General features: G+C 42.0%; 1 protein-coding gene across 2 annotated transcripts in view; it reads right to left on the bottom strand.

Annotated features, from left to right (window-relative positions):
* The window catches only part of rftn2 (raftlin family member 2), a 105,291-nt gene that overhangs the window by 22,258 nt on the left and 66,355 nt on the right, over nt 1-16,678 (bottom strand). For both annotated transcript variants that reach the window (XM_078551818.1, XM_078551819.1), the window contains exons 7-8: nt 6,957-7,078; nt 3,303-3,406 (exon numbers count right to left, since the gene is read on the bottom strand). In XM_078551818.1, the coding sequence (XP_078407944.1) occupies nt 3,303-3,406; nt 6,957-7,078 (226 nt within the window). The remainder of the gene's footprint in view (nt 1-3,302; nt 3,407-6,956; nt 7,079-16,678) is intronic.

Below are 16,678 nucleotides of genomic sequence, written 5' to 3'. Positions count from 1 at the left end.
ATGGTCTGTGCCCACTCTTGCATTGACAACTCCAGTTGGTAAAGATGTTCTGACTTAGAGATTCTGCTGATAACAGTGTCAAACTCTTCACAGAACTGGTCTTTCACCTCTGTAGTGCAGCACAGCACTGTAGCATAGATACTCGTGGGATTAACTGGTCCTTTTGCTTGTGTTGAGGTGTATGGAGAGAACACATTCTAACCATTTGTAGGGTGTTTTATCATCAAGAGTTACAAATTTCTTACAGCAAAGCCTACACCATGCTCACGTGTTTCCTCTGAACTCTTCCCTGCCAGGTGAACATGTAAGGTTTCTCTTTGATCCACTCTCGGTGAGCCAGGTCTCTTGTAGGGAAGCTATGTTAATGTTCAGCCTATCAGGTTCCATGTCGATCACAGCTGTCTTGCATGTGTTATCGACCAGCTGCAAGTCGTCTGTCAATGCTGGGCACATGGCCCTGATGTTCAAACTTGCCAATCAAAGAATTGGCATCTTCTTTCTTTTAATTTGTTTCATTTGTTTGCCAGGTGTGATGGATTCTGTCCATTTGTTGAACAAAGATTCTAAGCTGTAAGACCCATTGAAGCAGATGGGCCATGGCAGGTCAGCACCTTACTAGTCAGGTGCTGCCTGACTTGAGGTTGGCAGTGGCTGACCAGTGAGGCCCGATGATTGCCCCTCCACCATTGGAGGCCATTCTAGCACCTGTTCTCTACGCCAATCGAGTTGGGCTTATCACACGTAACTGCTGTCACTCGTGTGGTGTTAATGCCCTGCAGTAAAACTGGAGTGTCCTCTCCAGGGTGAGGGGCAAACTTTATGAAGGCCCTGGGCTGCCCAAAAGTCAGGGTTCCCCTCTTGGCCTCTCCTTTTGAGTCAAGGAATGCAAAGTGCAACGTTTGGCACAAGCTTGGTTGCAGGAGATGCCAGAAAGATGGCATATTTAGACATCAGTCCACCTTTGGGTTCCACTGCAGATTTTTTTGTCAGGATTTACTCCCTTAGGCTTCAACTCTCCTGAGGTATCCACAAGGTAGTGTAGCTATTCGCCCATAGCTGGGAGTTTAGTTCATGAGTGCCAGGACGTGCTTACATGTCAGTGGGCCTGCACACTGCATGTCAGGGGCCAAACTTCCTCCAAGTTCCTCTGAAGCTTCAACCTCGGGCTGTGAAGGACCACAGGAGGCTCAGCTGAGGACTAGCCAATGGAGAAGCCATGTACTGACAGGGAGAGGCTTGCACATTTGGCTCTTTTTTTAGTATTGCTGCTAACCTGTGGTGTAGGCTGAAAATGAGAAGCAAACTGACACACAAAAACAGAAAGCATGCTAATTATCTTCACCCACATGCTAGACACATCACATTGACCTGTTGGTCACACTTCCAGCAGCTAAGGGCTTTTTATTGCATTAGGACCACATGGGCTCCACCCTCACCAACTTCCTCAAATAAACCTTTGACCTCCTTTCTGCCAATTGGGTCTCACTCTAGTCCCTGCCATGATTGCTGATGCCTGCCTCACAATAGTTGACCCATTTAGCTGAAACTTGCCACTTGATTTTTGACCCAAGAAGCACCAGCTGCAGCTTCCTGTTACTGGTTTTCCAGCCTAACAGCTGACCAGCCTGTCAATTTGTCCAGCCGCCAGATGGTAAACAGAATAAAGAAGTTATAATGAGATCCTGCTGGTACATTTGGCAGGACCTCCATGTCCCCGGTCTTGCAAGGTTTTCCTCATTTGACTATGCTGCCTCCTCATCTTCCCATAAGTATTGGGGTCCATATCTCTAAATCTTAAATTACATTCTTAATTAGCGATTCAATGGTAGGTTTTTCATGGAAGGGACTATGGGCCTCTAACTCAAGAACACAGCCTCCTTGATAATATTCCTGACCTATGCATGTGATAGGATAAGATCCCATTCGCTTCAAAACTGCAATGAAATTTCAAAGTTACTGATAAAGGCGACAGTCACTATTGGATGGTGTAGGAGGAATCTGGGGAAGATGAACTCTTTCTGGTCTTTTGAAATGCACCCTGACTGATGTATTTCATTCTTGGATTGAAAAATATTGTTGTTCAAAGGGAACCTGTTTGTTGCCTCACCCCTTTACTTGAAGAACAAGATAGATTTTGTGGGCTAATATGGAGGTGGGTAACATAGCTTCCACCTGGAAGGGTTTGAAGTCATTGGGTATGTTACAAGGGTGTGCTTTTTAAAGATACAATTTCTAGTTTTTCTTTTTCTGGCTGGATTAAAAAAAAAACTGGGACCCTCTACAGACAATAAGCAAACTGCCCAGACTGTTGCAATACACAATTTTGCATTCTACCAAGTAGGATGAAAATGGACATTCAACCCTCTGGGGAGCATGAAAGACCCCATCCCCTGTTGATTCACACCATCCTGAGACTTGACAAATGTTTCTGAGATGAGACAAAATACAATTACCTGTTCTGAAACAATAACTGCAGCAGGCATGAACTAATAGAATGCCTCTGGAATATACACCCAGCAAAGTACTTCAAGGATCCCTTACCAAGTAGGAGAGAGAACAACAGACAACGCTGTACTGAACACAGGCTGTTTGAATCTGTGTGCACTCTCTGTCACTATCTCTCTCTCTCTCAGAAGTGTTGTGTCAGGTTTGCAAAGTAACCATCCCGAGAAGAGAAATCTGCTGCAAACCAAGACCTTTTCAGAAAAACATGTGGAAACCTGCTCCACATAATTACACCCAGGAAGACAGCTGAACAAAACTGCCACAACATTGAAGCACCACATTGAGACCAGCCAAGGAACAGCTAATCGTATATTCCTCTGTTTTTTCTTTATGAACTATAAAACATCCTATAATCTTATCCCCTTACTCTGCCATCTGTACTGGTGTGTGTGTGTGTGTGTGTGTGTGTGTGGGCCCAGATGAATGGTGGTTGCTTTTTAACTAGTTTTTTAGTTTGGGAAACAGTTTCAATAAACTTATCTTGTTCTTTGTTTAACCCAAGAAAACCTGTCTGACTAATTCTTTGCAACCTAAAAGCGTAAATAGTGGGACTCTTACAGAATTGGTAAAGCACATACTCTCTAAAATCTAAAAAAAAAACCCTGCTATGCTTAAACCTGGTGTGAGTGAATAGGGGAGTAATTTCACCCCTCCTCATGTAACAGGTGTTGTAAGTGGTACAGTGTTCCATTTTACAGTATTGACATACTTTACCTTAATGAGCATAAATATTTTCAGTTATGTATTGTAAAAAGTACTTGAAGACATTAAAACATTTGTCCATCGAACTTTATTACCTGTCATGGCGAATGATAGGTGTGGCTAGCACACAAGTAACCAGCCACCCAAACTCTGCCAGTGTATGCAGCAAAGGACCATAATCAGTCTTTACTTCACAGCCCTGTAAGAACAAATGAAGTTATGACTAACAATCAATTATCAGAATAATTCAAAGCTAAGTTGAAAAAAAACCAGAACCTTACAGCACAGAAGGAAGTCAATTGGCCCACCAAGCCTGTGCCTGCTCTTTGAAAGAGATTTCTAATTAGTCCCGTTTCCTTGCTCCTTCCCCACTGCCCCATAAAGTTTTCACATATGTCTAATTTCCATCTGAAAGTTACTACTGAATCTGCTCCCATCACCCTTTAAGGCAGTAAAGGTCATGACAACTTGTTTCATTTATAAACAAAAATTCTTCCAATCACCTCTCTGGTTCTTTTGCCAATTAACTTTAAATCTGTCTTCTGCTTTACTGGCCCTTCTGGGTTTCCACATACCCAATAATGGGCATCCCAGGCTAAACATCCAAGTTCTTCCACTTCATGAAGTGTCTGGAAAAACTAACATCCCTCTTCTAAACCCATCACTCTGATGTGGGCCAAAATTTGATAAGTAAGGAATGTGAAAAAGATTCAGAAAATCTGACCTATTATACCATGGAATGTACCACATCTATTCAATCATTTGAGAAAAGGTTCTCCAAATTAAGTCCCAACTCTAAACAGTGCTCCAGTTAAATCAAGCTCTTCAATGAGTCTCCATGCCCTCTAGTTCAATTCTCAATGTGCAAGCTAGATAATGTATTTGCATTAAACTATCATGTCATGGATGGCACAGGAGGCCATTCAGTCCATCAATTCTACGCCAACTCTCCCTGGAGCAATCCAGTTAGTCCTATTCCCTTGCTCTATTCCATTAACCCTGCAAGTTTATTTCCTTCAAGTGCCCATCTAATTTCCTTTTGAAATTGTTCATTTTTTCCACTTCCACCACCTTCATGAGCAGCGAATTCCAAGCCATTACCACTCACTGCGTAAAGAAATTCTTCCTTGCATATCCCCTGCTTCTCTTGCCCACAACCTTAAATCTGTGTCCCTTAGACTTTGCACCATCAGCTAATGGGAACAGTCTTTCCTTGTCCACATTATCCAAAGCGTTCATAATCTTGTACACCTCTATCAAATTTCCCCTCAATCTCCTTTGCTCCAAGGAAAACAACCCCAGCATCGTGAACCTAACCCTTGTAACTAAAGTCGCCATCCCCAGAGCCATTTGGTAAATCTCCTCTGCACCCACTCAACAAACGTCAACATTTTAAGATCGGATTATGTCTCTTCTCAATCTTTTCTCCAATGAAAATAGTTCTGTGAATCTTAACACAAATTACTAGTTCCAGCAGTCATTCCTGTTGCTCTTCTCTGCACCTTGACCAAGGTATTTAATTTTTTTTTAAGGTAGGTTGCTCAACCTTGCCCAACCAAGATCGATAAAAGTTTAGAATAATTTGTTACGACTTACAGTCCACAAATATTTTCTTTCAGTAATTGGTTGCTAAATGCTATGCAAGAATCACACAAGTTACTTTTTCCTCCCTGAAGGTCCGGTGCTTAGTTTTAATTCATGGTATAGGTGTGTAGGCACGGGCTGGAATCTTGTTTTGCCAGTGAGTGTTCTGGAAGTGCACGGGATTTCCACTTGGAGGTGGAACAATTGGCCGTGCACAATCATGTGGCGGCCAGCCAATTAGCTATTCATAGTTGCAGGGCCCGGACAATTGTGCGGCAGGGACAGGTAGGAAGTCAGCAACCCCGCTGATACCGCATGGGATCCAAGGACCAGGTGCCATATTTAAACAGCACTTGGACAGGTATTCATCCCCTGCAAACTAACAGCATCTTTCTGGCTGTCAATTTTGAATTTTTGTCTCCATAGAGCTGCTGCTACCCCCATCCTTCTCAACTATGCCCCCATAACTGCAGCTACTGACCCCCTCCCCACTCAACTGAACTGTTCCCTACCCTTCCCACCTGTTGATCCCGATTTCCTGCTCCCACTCCTTTACAAATATCTACAATAAATATCTCAGAGCAGACAAATAGCTCCATGATTTAGTGATGCATCCCTGCAGGTTCTCCTCCAGGCCGTTTTGGAATGGCAGGAGGTCCCAATGATGGCAGCAGCATCCCACCTGATCAAGTCACTTTTGGCCAATAGGAAGCCCCATAATTTGCATTGGTCACACCAAGATCTCTACCCACCTCAATGGAGACAACTCCATCCTCAATCTGTACTCCTCTTCGTATAGTCACAGATGTGTCCCTGGATACTCCCACATTGACCCTGGAGCTGCAAGCTAGTACCCTCTCTCAGTCACACTTGCTCAACTTTCATTCACCCTAAAGCTGGTCCCCGTCGCTATTGATCTGCCCTCCTCGTCATCGAGCTTTCCTCCATCACCTTTGGCCTGCCCTGTTACCCTCGACTCTCAGGATCTCCCCATTTTCCTATCCTCTATAAGTCTTGATCTCCCCCACAAACGTGACTTCCAGTCTGTAGATATTGACCTTCCCTATGTGGTCCAGCTTCCTCCCATCTAACCCTCATGAGCCTACGTAGGGAGGCCATGACCCACCCTCCCTCACTGAGCCAGGCCTTGATTCCCCTGCACAGCTGCCAACTGATCTTGATGCATCAATGCCTCCTTTCCTCCAGTTCAACAAAGCTTCTCAGAAAAGAAAAGCAGTTCCTATTCAGTCCTAATCCACTTGGAAGACTGCCTGGCCTGCTGCTCACCACTTTTAACCAATCATGAATCTGAAGGCTTGTGTTTCTTATTGTCTGAAGAGCTAATTGAAAAGGTGTCCTTTAATCTGGCGAATTTGTGCTTTAATGAGTATATGTGATAGGCTCCTGCAGTTTGCTGTCAGAAAGCTCGATCTACCATCAATCTGCCGACACCATAATTTTACTACTTTCATCCTGGTACCGGGGAACTGACATTCTGCCTCCTGCACAATTATGTGCACCCGCATGCCTCATTTCCCACTGCCAGTAACAGTGCAAGATGCCAGCTACTGTGTGAGCAACTATGGTTAGGTGTCACTGTTCGGCCACTGCATGACACAAAGTTAACACACCAGTGTTCTGTTTTCATCCAACTGTAGTACATTTTATTTTCACTAGTGGAACTAGAAGGTAGCTTCCTACCTCCCATAGATTACATGGTCTCATTGCTTTTCCAAATAATAGTGTTCTGCAATGTGTAGTAAACCAGAGTTGTGCGATTTCTGGTCCAAAGATAGTTACCCTTTGATTTCCTCAGCTGCACATAGAGGCTTACCCATAGTATGTACAATTAATTACACATTACATTGAACAATAACCATAGCAAACAATGAATAATCGACTATTTTCTGTTCAATGCATCTGTTTGTGTGTGGCCAAATTAGTAAATGCAGAGTTCATAATGGGCAGAATTCTCACTTTAGGTAACAGACAATATGATTTATAAGGAATAACACTGCTGTATATTAGGAAAGTAACCAAATGTGATATACTTAAAAAAGAAAATTAACAAATAATGCCTAAACATAACTTTCTACATCTTAAATATTTTGGAAACATATTTGATTGAAATGTTAAACTCTGAACAAATTAGGAGACCAGTTTACCTCAATGACAGTCCACTGTTCTACAACAATTGCATCATTTGGTATCTTGCTTGACTCAACTGCCCCCAAATGATTTTCTTCATAAATAAACATTCCATCCACAGACTTCGATAAATGTTCTCCTAGATTGAAAATGAATGTACAAAGCAATATAGATAAAAACAATTGGGCTAGATTTTGTGGTCAGCAGTGAACATCACGTGCAAACCATAAATAGTTACGTTTTTTGTTTTTATCATAAATAGTTATATTTGCTTACAGGCTTCCTATGAGTTTTTACACTGGAACTTGTTGTGACTAGAAAGCAATTTTAGAGCAACACCCTCTAGAGAGGATCTGGAACCTTTGAGCAAGGCAGCCAACTGTGTATTCCTTAACCAATCAGATTAAAGAGTCAATACTGAGCTGAGCAGAATCTGAGCCAGGAAGTGTTAGTTACATGACACATTGGATTAAATCCAATGTCAAATTGTATGCAGAAAGCAAAGAGGGTTAGAAAAATGTGATTAAAGGAGCCAAACAGGACTAAAAAGAAAACATTTATTTAAAAGATATTTACTTCTTTAAAATCTCCAATAATTAGAAGCTGAAGTAATGAGTCTCCACACATGAGCATCAGTGTCGAGTCTCTTGGTGCGCTACTGTGCAGCTATGCTTTTGACACACAATTTGTTACCCCTAGTGAAATACTCTACCACCATGAGGTGACATACCTGATGGCTCGGCTGAGAAATACTAGTGAGTGTTTCAAGAACATAGAAAACACCAAAAAATCAAAAGTATACTGAGCTGCACATTTTCTGCTTTTTGGCTAAAAGTTGACATCTGACATCCTGCAAAACCTGCCTAGCAATAAGTTGTGTTAATAAATATCTAATTTCTTATACATAAAAATAGTTATGCATAAATGGTTTCATAAAATCAATTTTAGATGCTCTCCAAAATTGCCAGATTGTGCTAACTGTACCAAAATATTATGCAAGGCATACAGGAACAGGACATAACAATGCAACCATTCTTGTTCTTGCTGTCTGAAGGTAAACACTTAAGCTTCACTGCCTAGTGATTCTTAACTATATTGCATGCACCTTTAGGCCATTACATACCACTTTTCCAAGATCATTAAATTCAATTCTAGAAACACACGCATGGTGAATAATCCTAATATAGTAATCGTTCATATAGAAATGCTTTTAAAGATCTATGTTCATGGTCATTTTTTGTTTCTAGACACAGTGATAATTAATCATTGGCTGTGAGACACCAATGTCTTTGGTCATTGTAACTAACACTGGTTATTAATTAATGTATGTTTTTCAACATGCCAGGCTAGATCTCTATATTTCTTCCTCATCATTTTACTGAGAATTTTAGGTTTCTGTGCTCCTGATAATTTCCAAACCTAATATATATATGCAGATTGATTATGCATTATTGTAAGAAGTTGGCATTTACATGTCAGCCATTAACAGGAGTAAGATAAAGAGAAAGCTAACTTCTAACTTTAAACAAGGGGAATTCAAGAATGTTATTATTCAGTGTTGTGGAATATTTTCTTTAAAGACAACACAAATCTGCTTCATAAAATAAAAGCTTAGCATTAGACATAGACAGAAGACAGATGGCACATGGTACAGTAATATGCCACTTTGATACTTTTTGTTCTTTTAATGCTTCTCCCAATCTTAAGCTTCATCATCAGTAAAGATCTTAAGCTGGTAGTTTACTCCCATTTTAGTCCAATCTCACTGTTGGTGCACAAGAGTGTAATGGTTTTCCTAGCTTTCTTGTGCAAAACCACATATCAACCTTGATCAATGCCTTGAGCTAAGTTAATCAAGAACATGAGAAGTTGTGGATGTAAATCCTTGCTTCTTCAATCTGTAGGGTAAGACCACTAATAGAGTTTGCTATCAAACTCCGGAATATCTGAATAATGCAAAAAAAAACCTAGATGGCCATCAATCACTTGGCTACTTACTCTAATTAATGGTACTAGCGGAATATGTTAGGAAATAGAGATAGATTAAGTATGTTGTATTTGTATTTTTGAGTGTTAGGAATAAGCTATATCTTTAAGTTTAAGTTTAAGCTTTAAGTTTAATGTATATTTTACTATTGGTGGGTTAAAAAGGTGAAACCTGGGATCTAGTTTCATTTTAAGAGTGGAGACAGCAGGTCTAAGGCTTTGTTTGTGTGCCTGCATTTTAATGAGATTTTACAACTCTTGAAGGGAAGTTAAAACAAACACAAGATAGAAAAAAAAACTATGTTGTTGCCTACCAACAGGGCTCCAGAGAGAGGGATCCACAGAGACAGAGAAAACTAGACTAGCAATTTTAGTTCAGTTGAAGCCAGGATTCCAAAAAGGTTGGACCGGAAAGGGAACTGCAAGGAACTGGTTCCAAAAACCAATGAAGAAAATCCCTAAAACCAGGGAGTGGAACAGGAAAGATCCCAAGAGGACAGTTCAGTCAAAGGACAGGACAGGGACCTGGAAAAGTGAAGTTAAAAGTGAGGAGCAGAGGAAGGCTCTAAGCTTAAGAGGGAAAAGCTGCAGGATGCAGATTTAAAGCAATATAGGCTTGTGAGAATAAAAACAAAAAACTACTGCGGATGCTGGAAATCCAAAACAAAAACAGAACTACCTGGAAAAACTCAGCAGGTCCGGCAGCATCGGCGGAGAAGAAAAGAGTCGACGCTTCGGGTCCACACGACCCTTCAACAGAACCCTGTTCTGTTGAAGGGTCGTGTGGACCCGAAGCGTCGACTCTTTTCTTCTCCGCCGATGCTGCCGGACCTGCTGAGTTTTTCCAGGTAGTTCTGTTTTTGTTTAGGCTTGTGAGAAGCCAGGAGATCCAAGGAGACAGCCCTGGAGGTGGACCCCTGTGGAAGGCATCTGAGAGAAAGTGTCATTTAGTAGATGATTCCAAAGCAAGTTCTTCAAAAGTGGAAATTGGAAACCCCTTGAGAAAGACGGAGTTCAGTGATACCGATTGGCTCACAGTATGACAAGTGTGTGGGGGGAGTTGAGGAGAGACCAATGGCATCTGTTTGGGGTGGCCTCTGTCACTTTGTTTCAGAGTGTGGTGTATCTAACCACAGGTTGCCTATTGGTTTACATGGACTGTGAACATCAGAGGATAAAATAGTTTTTGTAACACGCGTTATCCTTACAAATTGTATATATATGTAAAGGTATAGTTGTGGGTGAAGGAGTATTGTAATAGAGTTAATCTCTTCTCGTTTATTAAATATTTTATTCTTTTGTTAAAAGTTCATCAGCTGACTCTGGTAACTCTGTTTAGTAGCCATTCTCCATGTTTTTAAACAAAAAATAAAAGTTAGGATCTATCAAGCAGGGATCCACTCTGGGATCTGGCTTGTCCAGTGGTAACATCAGCTGGGATCATAACAAATACATCAGATAATGGTGGAAATAAAGGCAACAGCACCTTACATAATTTCAACATCAGAAGCTAAAAATTGGTCTGCTCCATTTTTGTACACAGGGTTGTGATTTTCATTGAAGGTGGGTAGTATGTAAATTTGGCTGCCAGCTCTTTACCATAATTATATCTTAGGGTCAAGTGTCTGTTGTGCTGCTGGCTGCCTCTGTACTCTGCAGGGGGCCAGTTGGTATTGTGCTAATAGCATGTGGTGCAGCCTGCCTTCTGCTCTTAAAGGAAGTCTGCCTCTCAAAGGAAAACTGCATTGAATAATATTGCTGTATTTAAAACATGGAAAGCGAAATGCCAGAGCAGGGAGAGGGCTCCCAGGTTCACAGGTGTGATGCAGGAGGCCTTAGTGGTGGAGGTAGGTTGGAGGGGAGACACCAACCTTCTGCAGAAAGTCAGAAGGCCTTCATGGACCACCCACGAAAGGAAAGAGGGCAGGTGGTCGGGGAGGTAAATTCCCAGCACTTGGCTCTTAAGACTTGGCAGCATTGCCACAAGAAGTCTAATGACCTCATGTGTGTGGTCAAGGTCTGTGAATGCATCTTCAAGTGACATCTCCAACCCACCACACTACCATCCACTCCCACTGCTCAGTGCACCACAACCCTATCACTCACGCAGCTGCATTCCTTGGCACTCAGGCCTCACACATAATATCCAGTTATTCCTCCATTTCATCCTAACACACCTACTATTGCTTTCAGCCTCGGACCCACCTCTCACTGGCCCCATATGACTCCAGTTATTCAGCTATAGCAGGCATATCACCCAAACACAGTGCAATGCAATAACTGACATACTGCTCCATCTCTTGCAGGACAAGGTGACACACAATAGCAAGGAGCAGAGCAGAACTGGTGGGGAATAAGAACACCAGCATTTCTTGAGCCCTACGGAAGGAGATCTCGAGGCCAGCAGTGATCAACCCCATGACATCTGGTGTTGCTGAGAACATGGAGGATGATGTTCCTGTCCATGCTCCTTCTCAACTTCCAGAACACTCTTGTCTTGCTATCTGGCATGATGATCATGCTGCTGATGGAGAGGCCATGGACCCCTTCTTCCCAACACCACCCTCCCTAACCTTCTCCTGATTTTATGCTTTCAGACACCCAAGAACTGCCATTCGGCCTCTTGAGCCTGCTTCGCCATTTGATAAGATCATGTCTGAATTGCCACCTGTCTAGCCACAGCAGCTCAAGGGTGAAGACAGACAGCAATAGCACAGCACTGGTGAAGAGGCCCCATCACTTGATCTTACACTCATAGCCACAATCTAAGATACTGGCACTGCATGTACTCAGGTGGGTAGTATAGAACAAGGATCAGCACATGGTGAGTCAGGTGGGCACAAATGGGTTGCAAACATGCCAGGGGTGTTACAGTCATGTCATATGCCTGTAGAGCTTATTGGGAGATAGACGCTTCACTTTTAAAAAGCAGCATGGGATATGGATACTGTACCTTCACAAAACTGACTCTAGAGATTCAGGTGACTTCTTTTGTGGTTTCTGTGCAGAGACAGGCGTGCCTGAATCTATCTCTGGTAAGTTATTTAAAATGCAAATGGCATTCCTAGGTGCTGATTAACTACCCCCCACCATTACAATGGAAAATACTTAAAATGACAATGGCTGCCAGACTGGCTGGAATTTCAAATAAAGACATTTCAGGTGGCTAAGCATAGCTGGAATGTTAATAGGGTGTCATTCACTCCCCAGTGTGAGTCAATTACATCCGCTATCAATCCATTGTACGGACAATAGAATACATTGATACTGTCGTCACATGACTGAAACTGGCCAGAGATAGGCAATACCTTATTAATCCACAAGGACAGCCCAGCAGGTCATCAAGGGTCCTGACACAAGGGAGGACCCTGCCTCAAAAGTCACATTAGACAGAGAATTGGGACTTATTTGTTTTACCTGAAAGATTATATTCCTTCACTACAGATGCTTGATCACAACTTTGACTGAAAAACAAGAAACTTCCAACTTCCTTTGTTTTCAGTGAACCAAGAGAAAATTCTTTAGGCCTGCAATGTTTCAACCATCATTAAAGGACTGTGTAAAGAAGAGACCTGTTTCCTTTTTATTTAGTCTTCATGTAATTTAAGTGCATGTTGCATCTTTAGAAATCATAATTTCCTAATGTTTCTGTATCTGTGTATTTGAGGGGCATGTGTTGTATTTATTTATAGGTCAGGTGTTGTGAAAAATAAATGTTTATCCTTTCTTTTGATTTAAGTTTACAAGAAAACCTGTTTTGTGCATGTTCTTTAGGGGCACAGCATTAAAAAAGGGGGAAAAACACTTCTCAAAAATACATCTTGTTGTGGTCAGCTGAGAGGCGAGAAAAGGGGAAAAATTACTTCACATCTCTCTCTGTCCATAACAGGGGTAAAGGATGGTTCATTTGCCAACTTACCAGAAGGCAAGGTTGCAGGTGAGTTCTGTTGCAGAGGATTCAGATCTTGATGAGGCAGCATATAGGAAAATGCTGATGGATGCACACCAATTTCTTGCATGCATTGACTAGCCTGCTAGACAACTGTCAAGGAGCATGGAGAAGTCGAGTTCCAACATGGCAGAGGGCATCAAACACAGCTTTTCCTCTCTTTGCAGCCCCTGCTCCAACTCCCTGTCATGCTACAGGCCCAGATGCACTGTCACAGTTGCCTTCATGCCTTTGTGTGAATAGGTCACCAACCCCTCTGCCCTCCTTGTAAGGATGCAGCAACACTGCCTGTCAAATATAGGAACTCACCACAGCATCTGCAAAACAATGCCTGAGTACTTATGGGCACTTTGCCAGAGCAAAGGAATTTCAAAATCAACTTATCTGCAAGTTGGGTGCCTGGCCCTTTAAATATCATGATACGGGGCTTATACTGCAGCTCTGTGCTTAATCTTTGTTGAGTGATGCACAAATTTGTTCAATGGACCTGTGTGTTCCAAATTAAGAAGTCCAGAGTCACATCAACTGGTAGGGTCATATGATGTCAGGATAGCACCAATTCAGTTGCTTCTGATGCACGCCCAAGTTCCCATCTTAAAAGTGCTTTGAGCCAGAAACAGCTAGCAGTGAAATGCGCACCCTCAACAAAAGGGCACTAGATCTCCATAGCGCCATTTTCAGTGGTGCTACAAGATCCAAATTCATGCTCTAAGTTTCTTAATTATATTGTGCTATCTTAATCCTCAGAATGGGCAGAGCAGAGAGTGGAATAACTCTTTACAATACTGGCAGCACCCTTTTGGGACCTTTGAAATAGGGTTTATAAAACTCCTCTGTTAGTCAGTCAATTACAAATCTCCCAGAATGCGATATGATTAAATTATGACAAATGGAAATGTTGAAATTCGCTATCATTGACCAAGATGAAATCATAGAAAAATTTCAATCCTTAAATAACCTGTAACATTTACAGTTTATGCAAAAACAACAGTGAGAGTCATGACATTTGAAGTTATACTTTATCTATTTTGGTGAATTATCAAGCATCAGGCAAGTCACCTTCCTCATAAGGACTGCAGATCCAGAGGATATATTGTGGTCCATTTACCAGAACACTCCAGAATGTGAAAATATAGAATATATATGTGAAAATATATAGAATTTTAGCATTCTAATTCCAAATTATTCTCAAATTTATTCCAGATTGGTCATCACTCACTTTGCACTGGAAGAAATAACAACTTTGAATTGCAAATGTGATTTTTCTTAATTGACAACCTCTCAGTTAAAGGGGTAAATTGATAATATGGCATATCATTATTAAGTTATTTATGTAGAAAGGCTCAGTATATCTACTTGAAGGTGATCTCTAGGTAAAGGGAACACGATCAGAATCATCCCTAGGATCAGCGTCAGAGATGTGGTCAGATCAACCAGAGTGCACTTGAGGCTGACTTAACAATCCCTCCAGGCTGAGTATCAAAGCACTCCAAGGGGGTCTTATTATCAACATTTCTGTGATGTATAAAGCAGAGTGGCAGCTGGCACATGAATTTAATCAGCTAACAAAAGTACCAACTTGCTCAGTTAAATTTTGGCCAACCTTTCTTATAACGATTCTAAGATGTAGTACAATTCTGCAGCTGGCAAACTCTGTTTCAAAAGCATTTTTGGTACTCTGAGCTTTTGTGGTACTTGGCTATCTCTAGATTTGGAGGTAGGAGTGATGGATTAATCTCCATCTGCCAATGCCTGTTTTCCATTTGTAGTGCTAAACGTCACCTTTTTTTGATGCGAACCTTGGTTTGAATTTGCATGTGAGGTGTCTTCCAATTCTGGTATTTTATTTCTGATGAAATAATGTGCACTGACATCGACGTTAGTTCTTTCTCTGTCCAAAGATGCTGCCTGACCTGTTGAATATTTCCATCATTTTTTGTTTTATTTTATATTCCATTGGTTGTATTACGACCTCGAATTTTGGTTGGCCTTTTGCGTTGCCAATGGCATTGACCTCCCTTTATTTCTGTCAGCTTCATTGGCCTCCTTAGACAAGACCTGGGGATTTCTTCCATTTGCTAGATGTACCATGATGTCTAAATGTTTTACTGAAGACTGAAAATAATGACAAATTCTGCAGTGTCTGTGATCCCAAAGCTGCAAAATGTTATGATTTGGAACTCACTACCTGAAAGGCTTGTGGGAGTAGATTCAATGGTAATTTTCAAAGGGAACTGGATAGATTCTTGAAAAGTAAAATTATTCACGGCTGCGGGGGAAGAGCAGGAAATGGGTCTAATTGGATAATTCTTTCAAGGAGCGACGGTGGTACAGTGAGCTGAATGTACCTCTTCTGTGCCATAGGATTCTACTTGTTCATGTATTGATATTCATGTCGCATTGTTTTCTTCCCTGTTTATAAAATGGACAAGCATAACCATATTTTTTTCCAGGTTAAGCTTGTGCTCAACGGATACACTCCTAGATGGCCAAGGGACAACAGGCTTATACATTCACAAAATCTTAACTTAGTTCTGTTGAAGGGTCATTCGGACTCGAAACGTTAACTGTGCTCCTCTCCGCAGATGCTGCCAGACCTGCTGAGTTTTTCCAGGTATTTTTGTTTTTGTTTTGGATTTCCAGCATCCGCAGTTTTTTGCTTTTATCTTAGTGCAGTAATTAAAACTGGGGATGCTCAAGTGGCCTGAATTGGAAGAAGGTATATATCTCAAAAGGTTGTGGGCTGGAGGAAATTACAGAAATAGGGAGGGGTGAGACCATGGAGGGATTTGAAAGCAAGGATGAGAATTTTAAAATAAAGGCCTAACTGGAAGCCAATGTAAGTGTACAAGCATAGAGGCAATGGGTGAACAGAAATTGCTGCAAGTTAGGAAGCAGGAAGCAAAGTTTTGGATGACCTTAAATTTATGGAGGGTAGAAATTGGGCGACTGGCTAGGAGTGCATTCAAATAGTCAAGTCTAGAGGTAAAAAAGGTATGGATGAGTGTTTCAGCACAGGCGAAGTGAGGCAGGGGATGGAATTGGGCGATGTCACAGAGATGGGAATAGGTGCTCAAATGATGGCAGGGATTTTTATTTTTGTTCATTCACAGGATGTGGGCTTCACTGGCTGGGTCAGCATTTACTTCTCATCCCTACTTGCTCTTGAGAAAGTAGTGGTGAGCTGCCTTCTTGAACCGCTGTGATCCATGTGGTGTAGGGTCACCCACAGTGCTGTTAGGGAGTTCCAGGATTTTGACCCAGCGACAGTAAATGAACGGCGATATATTTCCAAGTCAGGATGGTGAGTGACTTGGAGGGGAACTTCCAGGTGGTGGTGTTCCCATCTATCTGCTGCCTTTGTCTTTCTGGGTGGTAGTGGTCGTGGGTTTGGAGGGTGCTGCCTAAGGAGCCTTGGTGAATTCCTGCAGGGCATCTTGTAGATGGTACACGATGCTGCTACTGTGCGTCGGCAGGGGAGGGGGTGAATGTTTGTGGATGTGGCGCCAATCAAGCGGGCTGCATTGTCCTGGACGCTGTCCAGCTTCTTCAGTGTTGTGGAAGCTGCACTCATCCAGGCAAGTGGGGTGTATTCCATTACACTCTTGACTTGTGCCTTGTAGATGGTGGACAGGCTTTGGGGAGTCAGGAGGTGAGTTACTCGTCACATGATTCCTAGCCTCTGACCTGCTGTTGTAGCCACAGTATTTATATGGCTAGTCCTGTTCAGTTTCTGGTGAATGGTAACTCTCAGGATGTTGATAGTGGGGGAATTCAGTGATGGTAATGCCATTGAAAGTCAAG

Source organism: Cetorhinus maximus, chromosome 11 (assembly GCF_964194155.1).
Source record: "Cetorhinus maximus chromosome 11, sCetMax3.hap1.1, whole genome shotgun sequence".
Lineage (NCBI taxonomy): Eukaryota > Metazoa > Chordata > Chondrichthyes > Lamniformes > Cetorhinidae > Cetorhinus > Cetorhinus maximus.
Note: the sequence above shows the minus strand (reverse complement) of the source record. Positions and strands in the feature narration are given on the sequence as shown.